Below are 21,385 nucleotides of genomic sequence, written 5' to 3' on the forward strand. Positions count from 1 at the left end.
CCCATCCATCAATGTTTTCAAGTCCTGCAATAACTCTCGAGTAGAAGCCTAATAAGTTTGATACAAATGACCGTCCTGTCCTGAACCCAAATTGTCTGTTTGATATGACTTGCTCCTCTTCTAAAAAATTAACCCATTTTTCTTTGATAATTATTTCACACAACTTCCCCAAGACACTTGTAAGTGACACTGGTCTGTAGTTTAGTCGTTAAGTTGCCTTTCCTCCTTTAAATATCGGTATTACGTTGGCTCTCTTCCATTCCAGTGGAACTTTCCCTTCATTTATTGAACTTGCACGCGTGTGTGTATGTGTGTATGTATGTTTGTGCGTGTGTGCATGTGTGTGTATTTACCTAGTTGCAGTTTTACAGGACCTGGGCTTTATGCTCGTGTGGCCCCATCTCCATATCAACACTTATCCAATCTTACTTTAAAAGTATGCACACTCATTGCAGACACTACTTCTTCATTTAAACTGTTCCACGTCTCAATACATCTTTGCGGGACACTATATTTTTTAACATTTCTCAGACATATTCCCTTTCTCAGCTTTTTACTATGCGATCTTGTGCTTCAAATGTCATATTCTTCTCTCAGGATCAGTTTCTCATTATCCATTTGGTCCATTCCGTTGATCAATTTATAAACTTGTATCTTGTTCCAGGGTTGGTAGATCCATAGCCTTTAGTCTCTCCTCATATGTCATCCCTTCAAATTCTGGAACCATTCTTGTAGCCATTTTTTTATAGTCTCTCCAACTTCCTTATGTGTTTTTTTTTATGAGGGGTCCACACTACTACTGCATATTCCAATCTGGGTCTTATTATAGTACTTATCAATTTCTTCATCATTTCTTTGTCCATGTAGTGAAATGCTACTCCAATATTCTTTAGCAAATTATGTCTCTCTAAAAATTCTATCAATATGGACAGGATTCGAACCCGAGCGCTTGGAGACCCCTCGGACCCAAAGCATGCATGGTTCCACTGTACTACGGCGGCCCCCGATGTTGAAAATTATGACAAAATAATAACACATAAAGCTCTACATTAATACTATAAATGCAGAACTGCTACCCTCCTTCTCATGTGTGAAATAACTTCTTGATATGGATCACAATTACTCTCTGTAAGTGGACAGGGGGTCACAATATAGAAGATAACCAGCTATGCTGTGGTCCAAACATGCTGACTAAAAGGAGGCAGCCACAGTCCCCACTAAAAAAAAAAAAAAAAAAAAAAAACCTTATCATTTTGATTTTTCTCATTTACCAATCTTTTTAAAACATTGTCCACTGTCCATATTAGTAGTCAAAGCAATAAAACTACACAGTAATCTACAGGTATTCAACTAAAGCAGAATAAGGTCTGTGATGAATCTTTACCATCAGGACTGAATTATTATGTTTTAAATGTCTAATCCAATACTGTACATACCAACTGTTGAGATGATGTCATTGGTGATACTGTTTCCAATAAGGTTCAGTAGAGTAAGAGTTCTGTTGTTACGCAAACCTTCCAACAAGGTCTTACCGCCTGCTACTCCAAGAGTGTTCCAACGTAAATCTATAACAATACACATTTATTAACTGAAGGAATCAGAGACCTGATTGATTGATGAATTGGCAGTCAAGACCACTGTGACAAATGAAACTAATGCAGAAATTACCTTTGATACCAGCAATATTAAACAATACCAAGTGAACAAGATTATGTATAAAAGGTTTAAAAATAAAGTCAAGTTGTGGAAATCTTTCAAATAAAACTTGTGTACTGCATTCATGATAAAAAATAATTCAAATCACAGCAATTTTACTTTTAAGTGTTGTTTTTTCTATTGGTTCAGATTTTTTTGGAAATTCTTTTTATTTACATATATGCAAGAAAGGACAAGTTATTTAAGATGGGCAAAAAAGTGGACACACTGAGAGATAATGAAAAAAGGCCACACCGAGAGATAATAAGCTGCAGTTCCTCATCAGAACTTGAGCAAGAGCAGATGCTGCCTCTCCACTCAGCTGGTTACTTCTCAGGTCCAAGTACTGCAGACATGAGTTTTTGGCAAGAGCCCCACAGAAAGAAGCAAATGACTCTGGATGCACTCCTAGGTTATTCCATTCCAGTGACAATCTGTAAAGAAAATACATATATATATAAAATCCTACATATTCAAAATGGCTTTACAAATACAATCATATAGAAAAGGCATCCTCCATGTTTATAAAGATTACCCAAAGCTAAAAGAATCATCCTGGATACAGAAAATCTTACCTGACAATTGTTGAATTATGCTTAAGCATCTTGGTCACAGCATCTGTGCTGTTGCCTTGGATGCAGTTTCCTTTAAGGACCAATCTCTTCACTGAGGAATTGCCACACAGACCAAGGAGAACAGACTTGATGCCATCCTCTTTCAGAAGACAATCTTCAAAACTAACCTAGCATTAAAAGAATTAATGCAATATTTGTGCCCATATACTAATTTTTAGTCCATCCATCTACTTTATTTATATATTTAGAAAATGACTGAAAGGGAAAGAATTTTTGTATAGATAACATACAATAGGATTCTGAAAACTGATAATAATCATAGATTTCAATGATATATAATAATAATTTCTATCATGGTAATGTCTTATAAGAAGCCACAAAATATACAGTTCCTCAGATATCCAGAAGACATGTGTGTTCTATTCCTGATCAGCAACATGTAGTAAGTCACTCATGATGCCAACAAGGCCTCTTGTTTCCACTAAATGAAATAAAGTAGGATTAATGCAACTGAACACTTTTCCCCATTTTCTCAATAGGATCACATAGGGTTAAGGCTGTATTTATTATTAAAATATCAGGGTGATACTCTCTCTCTCTCTCTGGTTTTACTGAAAAAAAGTATCTTGTGAAAAAATTTACTTGAAATATTTCATCATTATTGAGTAATTTAATTACATACTGTACTATATTTATTTATCTGTTTAGACCAGTGATTCCCAAAGTGTGCCGCCATTATCTCCATGGTGTGCAGCGAAAATTTTGCTAGTTATCGAGGATTTCTCACATTGATTGGCAAGGATAATGCTTGTACTGCATATATATATATATATATATATATATATATATATATATATATATATATATATATATATATATATATATATATATAGAGAGAGAGAGAGAGAGAGAGAGAGAGAGAGAGAGAGAGAGATATCACAGGGCAGGTGTGCCGCCAAAATATCAAATGTTTTTTAGTGTGCCGTCATACTAAATAGTTTGAAAACCACTGGTTTAGACATTTTTTTTCTAGCAAACACAGTGTCTAATAAGGTGATCTGATGTGATATGGAGGATATGATAAATTTCCATAAGAAGTAAGGACTGAGCTGGTATAAAGCACATCACAGAAAAGTTAAGGCCATAAATTCAAGTGAGCAATAGAGTCAGTGAAAATTAGGGCACCAGTGAGAACAATGAAAAAAATCTGAAGGTGTTTGAATGAAGATACTAGAAATCATCTTTGACCACAGGACACGTCCAGTCCCACATGGGAAAACCGGGACATTGAACAAAATCAAGATTTTTGAGTGTGTATATAATGAGGAAAAATTATTGTGAAAATTTTTTTCAATATCTATGATGTTCGTAATGAATTTACAAATGGAACTTTGAGTAATTTTCCATTAACTTGTACTCATTATCATCTCAAAAAAATAACATCAAATTGTTGACCACCCCTGATCTACATGATTAAATGATATGATTAATAGCTTTGTTTCTTACCTCTTCAAATTTTGAAGAGATCTGCAACATTTTTCCCACCACAGCACACGTACCGACATCCAGAGTCTGGTTGGACAAATCCAGCACTGGACCACTGAAAGTTTACAAAATAATGAATAAAATTAATAAGCATAACAGAGGTGATTATCTCTGGCATGGAGCTATACATTCCTCATACTTTCTCTAACCCTAAAGCTAAAAAGCCTTGGTTTAACTCTGCTTGTTCTCGTGCTGTCAATGATAGAGAGGCGGCTCACAAACGGTTCCGTAGCCATCCAACTGCTGAAACTCATGCCCTATATATTTCTGCCCGTAATCATGCCAAATCTGTTCTCCAACTTGCTAGGAACTCTTTCATCAATAGAAAATGTCAAAGTCTTTCCAATTCTAACTCCTCTCGAGATTTCTGGCATCTAGCCAATAATATCTCTAACAACTTTACTTCTTCGTCTTTCCCTCCTTTACTTCATCCGGATGGCTCTACAGCTGTCTCTTCTTTTTCTAAAGCTGAACTCTTCGCTCAAACCTTTGCTACCAACTCAACTTTGGATGATTCTGGGCATATTCCTCCTACTCCTCCACCCTCTGACTACTTCATCCCTAAAATTAAAATTCTTTATAAAGACGTTTTCCTGGCCCTCTCTGGCCTTGATTCTCGGAAGGCTTACGGTCCGGATGGAGTCCCTCCTGTTGTTCTCAAAACTGTGCTTCCGAACTCGCTCACTGCCTGGTCAAACTCTTTCATCTGTGTCTCTCTACTTCTATTTATCCTTCTTGCTGGAAGTTTGCTCACATTCAACCTGTCCCTAAAAAGGTGACCACTCCAATCCTTCTAACTACCGCCCTATAGCTTTGATTTCCTGCCTTTCTAAAGCCTTTGAGTCTATCCTTAATAGGAAGATAATGAGGCATCTATCAGCTCACAACCTTCTCTCTGATTGCCAGTATGGTTTCCGTAAAGGCAGATCTACTGGTGATCTTCTTACTTTCCTAACTGAATCTTGGTCATCCTCTTTTAGGGACTTCGGTGAAACCTTTGCTGTCGGCCTTGACATATCGAAAGCCTTCGATAGAGTCTGGCACAAATCTTTAATTTCTAAACTACCCTCCTACGGATTCTATCCTTCTCTCTGTACCTTCATCTCCAGTTTCCTTTCCGATCGTTCTATTGCTGCTGTAGTAGACGGTCACTGTTCTTCCCTAAAACTATCAACAGTGGTGTTCCACAGGGTTCTGTCCTATCACCCACTCTCTTTCTATTATTCATCAATGATCTCCTAAATCTGACTCAATGCCCTATCCACTCCTATGCTGATGATACCACCCTGCATTATTCAACAGCGTTCAACAGACGCCCAACCCAACAACAATTAAATGACTCAAGGCGAGATGCTATAGGACGCCTAACTTCTGATCTTTCACTTGTTTCTGATTGGGGCAGAGAAAACCTGGTTTTGTTCAATGCCTCAAAACTCAATTTCTACAACTATCTACTCGACATAACCTTCCAGACAACTATCCTCTCTTCTTCAATAACACTCAACTTCCCTCTCCTCTACATTAAACACACTCGGTCTATCCTTCACTAAAAATCTAAACTGGAAATTTCACATCTCTACTCTTGCTAAATCAGCTTCCAAGAAGTTAGGTGTCCTATGGCGTCTTCGTCCATTTTCTCTCCCTCCCAGCTGCTTGCTCTGTACAAGGGCCTTATCCGCCCGTGTATGGAGTATGGCTCTCATGTCTGGGGATCCACACACAGCTTTACTAAACAAGGTGGAATCTAAAGCTTTTCGTCTTATCAACTCTTCTCCTCTAACTGACTGTCTTGATTCTTTAAGTCACCGCCGCAATGTTGCATCTTTATCTGTCTTCTACCGCTGTTTTCATGCTGTCTGCTCTTCTGAACTTGCTAACTGCATGCCTTCCCCTCCTGCGGCCTCGCTGCACAAGACTCTCTACTTCTTCTCATCCCTATTCTGTCCATCTTCCTAATGCAAGAGTTAACCAGTATCTTCACTCCTTCATTCCCTACACTGGTAAACTCTGGAACTCTCTACCTGTGTCTGTATTTCCACCTGCCTATGACTTAAACTCTTTCAAAAGAGGAGTGTCAAGACACCTCTTACGTTAACTGGACCCTCCTTTTAGATTTTTGTTTTTTCTCTTTCTACTTTCCTCTTAACAGGGCCTGGCAACCAGCGGGATTTTTTTTTTTCCAACACTTTGTTTGCCCTTGGCCAGTGCCCTTGTAATGTAAAAAAAAAAAAAAAAAAAAAAAAAGTTATGCATGCAAGTGTTTTCAATTCTTTGATATTGATAGATAAGTGATTATTCATGATGAAATTAGTGTCATTCTAAATAAAATGAAATATAAATAAGATTCCATACTCTACCTATGGTATGTATATGTGTATTATACTGACTTACCCTGTTAATGCTTTTAGAACACATTCTTGTTGTTCTATATTATGTTTTCTACACAATTGCTTATATAAATCTATAGCTTCTTCCATTATGCTACAATGGCAGTGTACACTTATTAGATGCTATTTTCATTATTTCTTTGCAACAGTGTTCACAACACAAACAATGTGCACATTGTTATGGTTTCACAGACTGTAATCACACACAAGCATAAATTCCCTGGATGACACGTACTGATGAGCTCACAATTGGGTACAATTGCAATTTTAGTAGTAACCGGTCAAGATGTATTCTACCACGGCAGCACTGCCTTGTGACTCGTGTTATTACAACAGTCATAGTTTTACCACAACATTCACATTACAACAAATGATAAAAATCTTGTATTACCTATTTGTAATGGTGAAATCAATGAGTGAGTTCTATTGAACAACACATCTCAGACTTTGGTACCACAATGATTGTCTAGTTCCAAGACTTTTGGGTGGTAAAAATCTTAGTTACACCACATCCCTCTATCCGAGGTGGTATAGGCAAACTGGCAAAATTTGGTGATAAATATAGCCTAAAATATTAACACAGCTTGGAATTTTGGCACTGTCCTAATACAGAGGTCCCTTCAGCTGTCCTCATGTCCTGGCTCCCCCTTCATGGCTCTTTCACTCAACTGATGGAATGTGGGAATGAAAATGATAACCAAAACTAACCCCAATTTCAACTTGACAAAACATCACATAGTTAAGGCAACACACAACACTGAAAGGTCTTCCTCAGAACCCTTCTAGCCAACTGCACGGCTAGGTTACATACTGCTAATAGGTCTTCCTCAGAATCCTTCTGACCTACACCATAGCTAGATTAGGTTAGTTTTCGCTAACATATTTTCATTCCCATGTCCTGTCAACTGAGTGAGAGCCACGAAGGGGAGCCAGGAAATGATGACAGCTGGAGGGACCACTATATCAGGACAGTGCCAAGAGTTTTCCTTGGTATATATATATATATATATATATATATGATTTATAAAAAAATCATCTTATCAGAAAATTTCATCTCCCATATCCAGAAATCTTAGCCAGAGGGCACAGTGACACAGCCTCAGTGACCCCCACCCCAAGGGATACTTATCTAACCTAGCCTAACAGTGGGGTTTGCTCTCCTTTAGACCCATCCCAAAGAATATTAACCTAACCTGGATGCCTCTCTGAGATATTAACGCAACCCTTAAATAACTAATCCAACGACAGCAGGTATACCTAACTGCACAGACCAATTAACCATCATTTGTATTGTTCTACATTTTCAGGCCACGTTTTGACCAAGAGTCATAACAGTGCAACACAAGACCAAACGTCTCGTCAGGTGCTCTCCAGGCAGTCTACAGCACCAAGATAAGCAAATTGAAACCACCCGTCTGCAGGTGCGCCTGGTTCCTTCTTCTTAGGGGTTTGTTGGGGCCGTGTCACACAAAGGTGCAGTATGCGGTGGTGATGTGTTCAAGCTATATGCGGTGGAGTTGATTTGTTTTCTGTAGGAAGGTCCTAGTGAGGTTGAGAGTCTTGAAAGTCTGAGTGTGCGCATGGCTTCTCGTGTCACGGACTCACGGCGAGTGTTTGTTTCCTGTGGTAGCCAACGCAGCGCTTGAGTTTGACGCGCTGCACAATGACAGGTGACGCCTTGGCTATTCACGGCTTACAACGGCCATTTAATACTTTTGTTATTGAGTTTTCTTATGTGAAGGTATACTAATCTTGATTATTTATGGCCTATCGAAATCAAACAAACTATGCACATCTCAACAATTCAATAATAAAAAGGACGAACTTCGATTCGGCGGGAAAATTTACAAGTTTTGAAACGTATATTATTCACCTATAATTCATACAGAAGGACAGCGACATCATGATTCCTCGAGTTACACCTCATAGTTGCTGCTACGCAAACAGGAAATACATATTAAGAGGCTCACCCGTTTACCTAGCCTAAGGAATCGAGCCATGCTGACTTCTCACAAAAACTCACAGAAACTCATAGGCGACTCCGGGAAGAGACCGATTCAGGCCTCTGGGCTCTGACTGACTTGACTTCCTTGGTGCTCACAAAGAAATATGACTTTGTTTACATATTCATTGGTGCTGATCGTGTGTGTGTGTGTGTGTGTGTGTGTGTGTGTGGAATCATGGAAGTATAATTATTGGAACCTTCAATTAATAGTTTCTATAAGAATCTGACAAAATAGTATTCAAGCAAGTCATTTAGATATTATACCTAAAGAGAACACAATGCACGATGAAAGAAATAATATAGGTATCTTAATGACGAATAAACTTAAAGTTAAACTATCGCGTGCTGTACCTGACTGGAATATACTGGAAGATAAAAGATTAAAACTAAAAAAATAAATAAAATAAAACGAGAAACAGACGCATTACAAAGACTTCAGAAAATAAAATAAAAGAAAGGAAGGAAAAAAGATTTTGACGCCCCGAATGAAACATTAACTCATAATAACATTTAATTGTTAAATTATTTATTATCTTCCTTATTGACCATGGCAAAACTGAGAAGGCTGTGATTGAAAAGGAGGGTGTAGAGTTAATCACAAGTACTGTACCGCAGATTCACGAGAAAAATAAAGCAATCACGTGAAACTTCTGCTGCTGATGTGACTTTCTCCTACGTAACATTTTTTGTTGTGTTAAAGAGAGGTTGAGCAAAGAAGAGTGGGCGGCAAAAGACATGTGATAACAAGATTTCTAGTTTTCAAAGACAAATATTTCCGGTAACCTACAACTCCTTGTCAAGTACAAGGAAAAAACAAAGTAATAACATGTTGCTGAAATTCCACTAAAACGGAAATAATTAGATTGCTTAAATTGCAACAATTTACTTTCATACATCTACAAATGGATAATAGGACACACTCATAAGCACACACACACACACACACACACACACACACACACACACACACACACACACACACACACACATTCTTTTATATATATATATATATATATATATATATATATATATATATATATATATATATATATATATATTTTTTTTTTATTTATTTATTTTTTCAGACCGTAAGACAAATGACTGTATACTTACCACACACACACACACACACACACACACACACACACACACACACATCTAAATAGATAATAGACTCATTACCATTAGACAGAGATAAATAAATGTACCAACTATTTATTTATTTATTTATCGAGAGAGAGAGAGAGAGAGAGAGAGAGAGAGAGAGAGAGAGAGAGAGAGAGAGAGAGAGAGAGAGAGAGAGAGAGAGAGAGAGAGAGAGAGTCTTGCTTTCTTAAAATCCATCGAGTACTAATGATACTTTAGAAAGTATCGCGAATAAGACAAAAGATAAAAAAAAAATGCTTTTTTCATTGTGCCTCGGGTTAGCTGTCATTACGATCATATGCTCACGAGCGTCGCGTGCTATGCTCCCTCTTCTCAGTTTCTCTGACGCTGATGCCAGACACCACTTGGCAATTCTAACACACCAGTCCCGCAAGTGATAAGTGAAGGTAGGAAAGGCAGCGGGTGGGCGAGCAGCAGGTCTGTGACGGCTGTGGTTTGCAGACAGTGTGTGAGGAGACGTGGTCGGGGTTGTGGCTCGGTACAGAGCGGATGGCAAGTAATCACAGTGCAAGACTAGAGTATGGTGCCACATTATAAGATGATTCGGCGTCTCACATCCAAATTGTTGGGTTTACGAGAGTGTTTGAAATGATTCTAGTGATATAATTTATGGATTCCGCATTGTTAACAGGAAGAACTCGACTTGGTCCATGTAAAACAAATTTGCAATGTTTGGAAATATTTACCCTAATTTTCAAGTGGCATTACGTTACCTTAGTTTAGAAACCCTGTCTTAGTTCATCATGTCTAAGAGGGCCAAGCGTAGAGCGTGTGGTGTCTTGTCAGGGACACTCGGTATGGAGAGTGCAGACCTGGCAAATAAATAAATATATAGTTTATAGATGTTTAATGTTCGTTTTGAAAGTGTTAGGGTAAATGGGTTGCAGTCCATTGAGCTGTGCATCAGTATAGTAGAACAGGTCTATGAATTTATAATTTCATTCTGTTCTATGAATACTTTCATTACGAAAATCACATAAATGATTATACAATTAATGTTAAAACGCCGTTCATTGTCCAATATATTTAGTGCATGAAAATCAAACATCCTGGTTAACCTGTCTAATTTATAGCACAACATAATGTTACCATTCTATTCCCTTCCTCTACAGGTAATTGAAGATCACCAACAAGGAGAAAAGCACCAATGATCCTATTTCAGGTGACTCGGCAAGAACCATCAAAATACTTTAATTAAAGCGTCGACTAAGACCAGTGTGGAACAGAGAAAAAACAGTTAAACTAAATAAAGAAGACTTATACGGCCTCATTCATGAGTGAAAAAGAAAAGACAAAGAAGAGAAAAGAGAGAGAGAGAAAGTACAAATAATAAAACGCGGGTGTGTTATGACGGAAAAGTGGCGGCGTGATTTGCTCGCCGTGGGGAGGACGTGAGTGTCGGTAGTGGCGGCGTTTCCTGGATATGATCATAGTGCGTCTGGGAAGGAAAAAAGTGACCCTTCTAGAGGTAAAATCATAATTCTGTGACTACCGAAGGACACAACCTGCGGCCCTGCATGTTGTGAATACCGTACAGGTGAACCGCAGTGTGAATCAAGGCCTGGAAGTGGCGCAGTCACCTCCCAGTTGTTCAAGTGAGCCAACAATATCACCGAGTATATAAGGTGGACTGAAGGCGCCACACGTGCTTCAGCGACACCATGAGGAAGGTTCGTTTTGATATCTAAGGTACCTTTGTCTTTTGTTTTTTCAAGTGTGATTCAGTGAAATAGTATACTTTCAAGGAGCTCCTTTACTAGTTTCGTCTTATTTTATCTCCCTTTTGATATAATATATATATATATATATATATATATATATATATATATATATATATATATATATATATATATATATATAAGTTGATAGTTGAAATTGTAGATACTAAAAGACAGGGAAACCCAGCAGAAATCTTCATATAATAATTATTTTGTCCTGCTTTTTTTATCATCGACGTTTCGCCTTACAATGGAAGGCATCTTCACGATCTACAATGAAGTTGTAAAAAAAAAAAAAAAAAAAAACCTAAGTACAGAAATATAAATGTCTTTGTAAGACTTATATATTTCTGTATTTAGTTTTTTTTTACAACTTCATTGTAGATCCTTAAGATGCCTTCCATTGTAAGGCGAAACGTCGATGATAATAAAGCAGGACGTATATGAAGATTTCTGCTGGGTTTCCCTGTCTTTTAGTATATATATATATATATATATATATATATATATATATATATATATATATATATATATATATATATATATATATGTATATATAACATTCAGAACACTGTGATAATGTCATGAGGAGGAAAGGGCGTATGAAGAGCATGGGGAAAGATAAGGGAAAGGTGCAGAGAAAGGCGGGAAAGACTAGAAATAGAAAACATGCACAATCCAATGCTTAATGTAAAGTACAGCTGCTTCTCTCTTCATGACGTGCATTACTGGGGAAAAAAGAGCAGGAATCATGCCACCAATTTCGCATTTTCCTTCAATTTCATGGTTCTTAGCGATAAACGCAATGTTAAACCAAAATCATGTACACACACAAAAAAAAAAAAAAAAAAAAAAAAGAAAAGACTCGGACGCATATGCTGCACTTGATCTTGCCTTGCCGCCTGTGGTTTCCGAGAAGACCACAATAATTCACTGTTTTGTGGTTATCATTATTTTCTTTTTGCAAATACGAGTAGACAGCACAGAAGAGAAAGTAGGAAGCAGACTACTCTAATCATCATAAGTTGTTAGAAAGAGAAAGAACATTTTAATTTTATGTCAAATAAGGCTATACAATAACTAATCTCTCTCTCTCTCTCTCTCTCTCTCTCTCTCTCTCTCTCTCTGTGTGTGTGTGTGTGTGTGTGTGTGTGTGTGTGTGTGTGTGTGTGTGTGTGTGTGTGTGTGTGTGTGTGTGTGTGTGTGTGTGTGTGCGCTTACTTGTTTGTCTGTTTGTGTTTGCGTTCCGCGTTTTACATATACAGGAGGTGGAACACCAAACAGTAAGCCAGTGTTGATCAAAGTGAAAGTTAATCTGATATTACGCAACGCCGACTCCTTCCCCTCGAGGCAGGTGTCAGAAAACAAGACGCTCGAGCTTTCTACAAGTCGTTCTTACCCGAAGAGAGCAAGAAAACAGATATGGAGGGTATTTTTTTGCGACCTGTTCTACGCACACACACACACACACACACACACACACACACACACACACACACACACACACACACACACACACACACACACACACACACACATACACGCACATACTTTTTTTCCATTAATGATAATAAAGCCTACCCAACCTCAAGTGACGGTGAAAGGTAACCAACCACTTTCTCCCTTTGGTAAAAATGGTTTGTTCTCATGAGATGCTAAGATGCTCCTCCTCCTCCTCCTCCTCCTCCTCCTCCTCCTCCTCCTCCTCCTCCTCCTCCTCCTCCTCCTCCTCCTCCTCCTCCTCCTACTACTACTACTACTACTACTACTACTACTACTACTACTACTAGTGCTGCTGCTACTACTATTACTACTACTACTAAAATCATTCACTGTAACTTCAGCTATTTATACTACTTCTATCAAATCTACCTCCACCACCCACTTCCTTTCGGTGACAATATAATGCTGTGCTACCTGCCCCTCTCCGCTAGTGTCACGAAAGGAGGACAAAATGCTGGTACTTTCTCTCGTCGTCTTCTAAGGTTCCTTTACTGACCCTTTTCTTCCTCCCCTTCCCTTTCCTTTCTTTCCCTCTTTTCCTCCGCACGTTTCAACTTTCATATCTCTCTCTCTCTCTCTCTCTCTCTCTCTCTCTCTCTCTCTCTCTCTCTCTCTCTCTCTCTCAAAACAGCATATTTCTACATTTCCGCTTCATCTGATACCACATTTTGCTCCCTGATTCCTTTCTCTTTTTCTCTCTTTTTCTCCTCCTCCTCCTCCGCTACCGCCACCACGTCCGGTGCCTCCTCCGTCTTGGGAGCAGTGGAGGTGCCTGGCAATGGCGGGTCGCGGCCTTTGCCTTCACCACATAATAGAAGTTCTCTTGGGATATATTAGCTTATTCTTTCGCTTTTCTAGAGAGAGAGAGAGAGAGAGAGAGAGAGAGAGAGAGAGAGAGAGAGAGAGACGTTAGTAATAAAGAAAATGAGCTAGCACATAATCAAACATTTTTCATTCTAATACTCGCAGCGATGGGTGATGGCGCTGGAAGTGGCGGCGGTGGCGGTGGTGGTAGTGGCGGTGAAAGAGGCTTCTTCCCTACGAGTCCCTCTCTCCCGCGCCGTTGCCTTCCAAGGGGACAGACGCATCAATGACACTGACAATAACCACATTACTAGCGGAGCTACTAAAGGTAAGACTACACTTTTTTTTGGTTTCTTTTCCTGCACTTTCACAACGTTAATAATTATTAGCTTCCAACATCCTTTTGTTATGGGAGGAGGAATAGAACATGTTAATATGTTATTACTCGTGGAGCTGGTTTTATTCACTGAAATGTTTAATAGCACTTGATTGATTAGGATTTTGTTGCTATGACGACGTACAAGACGATGCTTCTCCTACCATTCTCTCCAAAAATAACAAATGAGTGGATAGATAAAAGAAAAAGTGAACACAATAAATGAAGGGTATTTCCTCATGTCTATGTGTGGAAGTCGAAGATTCACTGTGCCTCTCATGCCCTTGTCGGGTATTAAAGGCGAGAAACAGGAGGCGGGAGGAGGCAGCGCTGCGGGAAAAGAAAGTACGTGCCCCGTCCCCATCACCATCCCGCCTATAGCGGCTCCTCTCACCTCACCTTGCCGTTCAGAACTCCAGAACTAACCTATCGCTTTTCATACGCGGCTTGAGGGGAGAAAGTGGAATGTGAGTGTGACGCAATGTTTGAATTGAACGCCGCCAACGTCATGGTACAGGGAGGAAGCTTTGATGTGAATGAACGATGATGTGGAGAGAGAAAGGAAGGAGTGCTCATGTCACTATTAAAATACTTTGGTTCAAATGAGCTATTCTGATATTATTACTATTATTGTTTTTGTTGGTGGTGTTGCTACTTATTACTGCTGCAGCTGCTGCTGCTGTTGCTGTTGCTGTTGCTGTTACTGTTGCTGTTGCTACTACTACTACTACTACTACTACTACTACTACTACTACTACTACTACTACTACCAGTACTACACCGCCATAACTACTTTCACAGACTCGTGGTCGTGGTCTGGGTGGCTGCCCTCTACACACATCCTCAGCATCAGTGAGTCAAAACACTTACACAAGTGTTACTAATATAATTGACATAAGACAATTGATTTTATGATCAAGTAATTTCTTCTAGTACACACGTGAAATATGAGTGTAAATTTGTCACTAAACGTTTATAATGTACATTTAAACATTCATAAACGCTTATAATTTTAAATTCAGGCACTTATAAACATTTGCAATCTTATATTTAGGCCTCGGGGAGCTGCAGGAAACCCTTAACAGTGACTGGGGTTTGAGATTAAGACGCGATCCCCTCGAAGTCTCTGGTATGGACGAAGGGGATATCGTACCTCCCCCATCACGAGGAATAGTGAAAAAGGTAAGATGTCTTTACAGGAATGACAATATGAAGATCTATGATTCGTTATTATGATACCTTAACTTATCGTATCAAAAATAAACTGAAAAGAAAACAATATGAAGAGGAGGAGGACATGGTTCACTCTTTTTCCCGGAATGACATAAAAAGAGAGAGTTGATAAGGACACATTCATGTCACTTCTAATGCCGCTCTAGGTCAAAGAAAGCCATGGATTTCATTTTAAACTTAAACTGACTTGCCTTCTTAATAATTTAGAATTAAAAAAATATATAAAATGATAGACAAATACAGGACCATATGCTTCCTGTAACATTCATTTCAGACCGTACACAGGGGACCTCCTCTCTCACATCTTTTACAAGCTAAAGTTTTTTTTTCTAATTTTTCAAGTTGACAGCGGTTTAAGTCTGTGTCAATAAGCAGTGCAGTCTCTCCACATGTTTGTTTCTGACAGTCGCTTTCAAAGAAATGAAATATGATTATAACAAAAGATTGTATACTTTACTCCACTCTCCCATAATTCTCAGTCATGTTAATTCTTTTGGCTTTGCTCTCCTCTCTCCTTTTATTCACTCACTTATATATTAATTTCATTAATTCATTTATATATTCATCGATTTATGTGTGTGTAAGTGTACTCTAAGTATTTACGTAAACTAATTTTTCTATCCCTGTATACTTCTCCCTCTCCGCCTTCAAGATATATAATCATTATTAAGAATTACGCGTATTTTCTCTCCTCGACAGAATGGTCTGGAGAACAAGATAGCGGTGCGGGACAGCATTAAGCTCTGGGACGGCGCGGTAGTTCCCTATGAGTTCTCCATGGAATACAGTGAGTCTCCCATAACGCGAAGAGAGCGATACAAGGTGGTGACCAATAAAGTTGGAAAAGAAGATAACTAAACAGGGTAGATAGGAAGACAGGTTGATGGACAAGATCAATACCAATATGTCATGGTGAAGAGGAACGTGATGTAAATCTGATATCCCGGCGAAACAAATTGACAGATTGATAAGTAGACATGAAGACAGATAGATGTACTCCTACAGATTAGAGACGAAAAGCGAGACACATTTGAAAAAAAAAAAAAAAAAGATTTAGACATATATATAGAAAGTCAAGTAGACAGAAGGATATTTAGAAAATGATAAAAGTGAAAAGCAGGAATCGATAACGACAACTAGAAATATAAACAAGTAAAATCCTATCGAACACACCCTGTCAACGTAGACTGTCAAAAATGAGATGGATTGAAAAAAGAAAAAAATGTTTATGAAACACACCTTTCGTGATAGACTTAACTTAGATTGCTAAAGAGTAAATAAAAATAAAACAATAATGATCATAATAATTGTAATAACATGTACTGAGCAAGCCCGCCAAGATACACTGACAAATAGAGAGCTCGATCGATATAGGAACTAACGAACAAACAAATAACACCCTTCTGAACACACCCTAAGTCAACAAACAAGTTTGCTATTGCGTGTGTTCGTGTGTTGACTGGAGGTGAAAGGAAAAGTGAAAACGTAGCGGAACCTGCTAAGGGCACGACGCTTTCACTGAGGGCACGAGGCAGCGAGCTCCGTCCGGCCTTTGTGAATGTACAGCACAATGCCCTGGTGGCGGTGCGGGCTCTCCCACCTGCTACTGTAAACATTCCGTCCTTTTTCTTTCGGAAAGTACTACGTAGGCAAAGGGATGGTGCAGCACTAGACACGTGTATCAAATTTTCACGACAAAGCGACGAATGTACACTTAGTAACCTTAACCTTAATATACATGTAATAGATTTAGATGAAAATATCGTATCAAATTGATACAATTCCAAAATATCTGTAAGGCATTAATGACAGCAAGAAGTTTAATCTTACCTTGATGTTCCTCAGCTTTACTGCCGATCGAGCAGCTCACCATCCGCCGCGTGATGCGGGACATCGCTAAGCACTCCTGTATCCGCTTCGTGAAGAGGAACAGATGAGCAGGATTATCTCAAGATCATCGTTGACAGGGACAGGTGAGTGACTCGCCCTGCACGGTGACTCCTGCCTTATGCGCCGCCTTATCTATAGATGAAAAAAATATTAAAGAACTTTTGGAAAGGAAATATTATGAACGAAGGTATATTACAGTCTGTGAGTGGAGAACAAAACCTATCATGCTGGATTCAGAGAGAGAGAGAGAGAGAGAGAGAGAGAGAGAGAGAGAGAGAGAGAGAGAGAGAGAGAGAGAGAGAGAGAGAGAGAGAGAGAGAGAGAGAGAGAAAGCGTCGGGGGTGGGGGAGGATTGACTGTGCGTGGTAGACTTCCTTCTCTTTGCCAAAGACGGGACTGGCAGGAAAATTTGTCTATCTAGCTGCCTCGGAAGGAGAAAATAGATAATTACCGAAGCGGGTAATGTGCCTCGAATGAAATGAAAATGTTTACTTTAGTTATGGCAATGACATCAATACAAAGAATAATTTTCACTATTTTCATTGAATTTCGATCTCCTTTCCTGCCTGAGATGGGGTGGAGCGCCAGACACGCTTCGCTCTTGGCTGTGAAGTGGATGAAGTAGAGGGTTACAGTTCTGATCCTAAACAATGTTATTGTACCTTTCTCCCATTTCTGTCTTCAATAGAAAAGTGTTCCCTTTTACTCTTTACCTTCCTCCAAATCCCTTGATATACGTACAAAAATTGTCTCACAGCAAGAATACAAAGGAGAAAGGATCCCCATTCTCTCCTTTTCATTTCGCAGCCCTTTTACAGCCTCTTACAGCACACAGGTAATGCAGTGGCAGTATTGTTTCAGCCTTGGTGCAGTGGGTGGCCTAGCTATGTCGCGTCCCCACCACTAAGACAGCTGAAGCAAGACACCTTCGTTAAATTATAGATCTAACTTTCTGTACAATAAATAAAACAAGATAAGTAAGTCATGAGACAGTACTGTGAGAACAATTTATTAGTTATTTTTCAAAGGCCATCATGTTCTTCTGGTGGAGTGAGTGAGTGGCGTGACCAGCGTGTTCCCGCCGCCAGGTGTTACAGCTACGTGGGGCGGGTGGGCGGCGAGCAGCAGCTGTCCTTGGGTCTATTGTGTGCCACCTGGTTAGATGTGGGTCCTATCTACCATGAACTTTTCCACGCCCTCGGATTCTACCACGAACACAACCGACCGGACAGAGATCATCACATAGAGGTGAAGTGGGACAATATTGCAGAGGGCAGTGAAAAGAACTTCGTCAAGAGGGAAATGAATACCGTGGAGCTCGTCGACCTTCCTTACGACATCGGTGAGTGACTCGTGGTCGTGTCTTACGTACATATTCACGCAGGTGTTTCTTGCGAGCATAAGTTTTAGAGAACTAGAAGAAGCACGAAGGCAAGGTTTCACTCTTCACTACATCGACCCTTCACCACATACTATCTTTTTTATATAAGAGAGGAAAACTGAACAAGGGCAACAGAAAAGAGTAAACAAAAGTGCCCACTTAGTTGCCAGTCCCTGTGCAAATCCGAGAGAGTTAGTAAAAAAAAAAGTGATGAAGTCTTGAAACCTATCCCTTACTCTTTCATTTCTTTAAATTTTGTTCGAGCCATGTTCCTCTCGTGTCCTCTAAGGCACAATACTACTTCAGCAACATGAAACTCTCTTATATAAGTAATTGCCTCCTTTCCTCTTCCTGATACAGTGCGTAATAGCGTCGCAGACAAACCTATCTCCTTCACCCCTCTTCTCTCTCTCTCTCTCTCTCTCTATCCTAATGCATACGAGTGATTTCTCTATTTTTTTCATTGTAGCGTGGCAAGGACAAGCCCCGCCCTTGTATATTGGAAAAAAAAAAAACTATGGCGAGGGACACACACACACACACACACACACACACACACACACACACACACACACACACACACACACACACACACACACACACACACACACATCAACTCCCCTCCTCTGACTGACTGTCTTCAGCCTTTCTCACCGCCGAAATGTTGCATCTCTTTTTATCCTTTATCGCTGTTTTCATGCTAACTGTTCTACTGATCTTTCTAACTGCATACCTCGCCTCCTCCTGCGGCCTCGATACACAAGACTTTCTTCTTCCTCTCATCTCTATTCTGTCCAACTCTCTAACGCAAGAGTTAAGCAGTACTCTCAATCATTCATACATTTTACTGGCAATTCTGGTACTCCCTGCCTGCTTCTGTATTTTCGTCTTCCTACGACTTGACTTCTTTTAAGAGAGAGGTGTCAAGACATTTGCTCCCTAATTTTGGATAATCCCTCTTATCTTTTAGAGAACCAGCATCAAGTGGGCCTTTTTTTTAACATTGTGTTGCCCTTGGCTGGTCTTCTCTCCTACATAAAAAAACAACAACACTCATTTCCATCTGCCCAACAGACTCCGTGATGCACTACAGTCCCTTCACGTTCAGCAAGTGGTCCATCCTTACCCCAACCATCAAGTCCAAGGAGAAAGGTTACAACTTCTGGAGGAAATCTGAACCCTCCAAAGTAATTATTGTTCGGACCTCAAGTTTTGTGGCAGATGTAACTGTTGTGCTCACCATATAGTTTACTACTAAGAGAAAGAGAGAGAGAGAGAGAGAGAGAGAGAGAGAGAGAGAGAGAGAGAGAGAGAGAGAGAGAGAGAGAGAGAGAGAGAGAGAGAGAGAGAGACTTTGTACTTTATAAGGCTCACAGTAACTGGAAAAAAAATAGTAAACTAGTAATGATAATGATATCAATAACAATAATAATAATATTGTTATTAATACTATTAATCTGAAAATCCTCCCTCCTCTTACTTCTCGTCGTATCAGTTTTCCTCACGTTGACGTGTTGTCCTTCCCCAGACTGACTACAGGAAGGTCAATCGTCTGTACGGGTGCAAGCGAGGTGAGTCACTCCAGTACTCTCTGCTCACTTTTCACTAAAAATAAAGTAAACAGTTTCGTGAATGGATAAAATACTTTTTACATTTCATCATTAGTAAATAAATATTTTCAAAGAATTTTCTTCACTCAATATTGTTATAATTTGATGAACATAATTGTTTGCATATTTGGAATGATTTTTTTTCATGATTGTAATTACTAACTCAAAATATGATAATTCTTGATCAAAAGGACAAGAAGTGGTATAGTACGTACACAGTAAGTACTGAATGGTGTGTTTGTGCTCACGGCAGGTCGGAGGGCGAGGTGGCTGGGACGCGCTGGGCTGCCCATCGGAGGCAATTCCTATGGCGGGGAAAGCTTCACTCGGAGGCAGCCACGGCTATGGAGACACCGTTTTCAGTCTTAAGAGGAATTATATAAATCGTTGTTGATTTCGGTGCTGGCGCCGTCCCTTCTGCTCAAAGTCACACTTGGCTGTTCACTTAATCAATAGTGAGATGTCTGATGCTGTGGCGAGTGTTATTGCTGTTGTTTACATTGTTGGTTAATTTTAGTGAAAAACTTTATTACACAGAGAACGTGTCCTTGAGAAGACATTAATGTTCCGTCAGCGTGGTCCGTGACTGAAGACAGATTGATCAAAATCCAAGTGATGCTCACATCATGATGTTGAATCCAGCCAAGCTACACCAGGCTATTACAAGTCCATGCATCTGTGTCACCAACAGTTACATTGTTATATGATTCTTTACTCAATCATTTCAGCAGTTACTACTTCACCATGAACAAGGGTAATTTCTTTGAACTGGTATTTCTCTGAGAAAGGCAATGCATTTTTTTTTTTTTTTTAATCAAGGAAACGTTTCTTGTGTAACAACACCACTGAATATTCAGTTACGTGATGCTCCGTGTCGCTACGGACGTCACGAGACAAATTAGTATATGTTAGTTCAGATTGTTACTGTAAGATTCTGACAGTCTCGCTGGTCGGTCTGTTTAGAGGACGTACTATATTGTAAATTATTCTGCCTATTAGCTACATACATGTATACCAAACTTGAATATGAAATACACTTTTCCATATGAATAAATATTGTTGCCAAAGATGAAAAATAGTTAATTGCAAAACCTTCGTGCACTCAATGTGTAGGCTTGTATTACTGGAACATGGCTAATATTTGCATTGTTATTTATAACAGGCGTATATCTATGTACGTAAAACATGCAAATATAACTTCCTTCCCTCTCTCTCTCTCTCTCTCTCTCTGTGTGTGTGTGTGTGTGTGTGTGTGTGTGTGTGTGTGTGTGTGTGTGTGTGTGTGTGTGTGTGTGTGTGTGTGTGTGTGTGTGTGTGTGTGTGTGAGAGCGCCAGAAATCTCCGCTCCTAAGGTTTACTCAGAGTGCACATAATCCTTAATTAGTTGAGTGGCTTTTAAAAAGGTTGAACAGTTAACTTCTTCTTCAAGCACTGCATATTAATGGGACTCTCTCTGCGTTGCCGGACTTGTAAAGCAGCTTCGTTTCTCTAACTTC

The 21,385-nt window shown here is 39.4% G+C and overlaps 1 protein-coding gene and 1 pseudogene across 9 annotated transcripts in view; one reads left to right on the forward strand and one right to left on the reverse strand.

The window, feature by feature from the left end:
• The window catches only part of LOC123499605 (leucine-rich repeat-containing protein 45-like), a 61,614-nt gene extending 41,381 nt beyond the window's left edge, over nt 1–20,233 (reverse strand). For 2 of the 9 annotated variants that reach the window (XM_045247878.1, XM_045247883.1), the window contains exons 1-5: nt 6,207–7,856; nt 3,777–3,870; nt 2,271–2,437; nt 1,951–2,129; nt 1,437–1,565 (exon numbers count right to left, since the gene is read on the reverse strand). In XM_045247878.1, the coding sequence (XP_045103813.1) occupies nt 1,437–1,565; nt 1,951–2,129; nt 2,271–2,437; nt 3,777–3,870; nt 6,207–6,292 (655 nt within the window). In that variant the 5' untranslated portion in view covers nt 6,293–7,856. Of the gene's footprint in view, nt 1–1,436; nt 1,566–1,950; nt 2,130–2,270; nt 2,438–3,776; nt 3,871–6,206; nt 7,885–16,838; nt 17,031–19,759; nt 19,885–20,104 lie in introns of those variants that run through there. The other 7 variants (XM_045247884.1, XM_045247882.1, XM_045247881.1 and 4 more) reach the window with 7 other exon arrangements.
• On the forward strand, nt 9,774–20,284 carry LOC123499606 (annotated as a pseudogene).
• Nucleotides 20,285–21,385: the final 1,101 nt, after the last annotated feature.

The sequence above is a fragment of the Portunus trituberculatus genome, chromosome 50 (assembly GCF_017591435.1).
Source record: "Portunus trituberculatus isolate SZX2019 chromosome 50, ASM1759143v1, whole genome shotgun sequence".
Lineage (NCBI taxonomy): Eukaryota > Metazoa > Arthropoda > Malacostraca > Decapoda > Portunidae > Portunus > Portunus trituberculatus.